The sequence below is a fragment of the Eimeria mitis genome, genomic scaffold (assembly GCF_000499745.2).
Source record: "Eimeria mitis Houghton genomic scaffold, Emh_scaff157, whole genome shotgun sequence".
NCBI classification, from domain to species: Eukaryota; Apicomplexa; class Conoidasida; order Eucoccidiorida; family Eimeriidae; genus Eimeria; species Eimeria mitis.
The window spans coordinates 5,019-5,335 of record NW_013569814.1 but is presented as its reverse complement, the minus strand read 5'-3'; the positions used below and the strand labels follow the sequence as shown (position 1 = coordinate 5,335).

Sequence of the window (317 nt, the reverse complement as noted above, 5' to 3'; positions counted from 1 at the left end):
CTTGGGGTCACAGAGCAAGATATAAAGCAGCCGTGGCTGCAGCAGCAGCAGCAGCAGCAGCAGCAGCAGCTGAACTCTCATCGGCAGCAGATGCAGCAGAAGCAGCAGCAGCAGCAGCAGGAGGGAAGGATGATGCATCGGATGCAGCAGCAGCAGCAGCAGCAGCAGAAGCAGCAGCAGCAGCAGCAGCAGCAGCAGAGAGCAGCGAGCCTCACCCCCATGACTCTTCTACCGCATCGACCTCCCACCCCTCATCATCAGCAGCAGGAGCAGCAGCAGAAGCAGCAGCAGCAGCAGCAGCAGCAGGCTCATCATCC

The 317-nt window shown here is 60.6% G+C and overlaps 1 protein-coding gene across 1 annotated transcript in view; it reads left to right on the top strand.

The window, feature by feature from the left end:
• EMH_0001040 (uncharacterized protein) overlaps positions 1 to 317 on the top strand; it is a gene marked incomplete at both ends in the record, with an annotated part of 8,784 nt that overhangs the window by 3,619 nt on the left and 4,848 nt on the right. The window contains one exon of the mRNA XM_013495426.1: positions 3 to 317. Coding sequence (XP_013350880.1) covers positions 3 to 317 — 315 coding nt within the window. The remainder of the gene's footprint in view (positions 1 to 2) is intronic.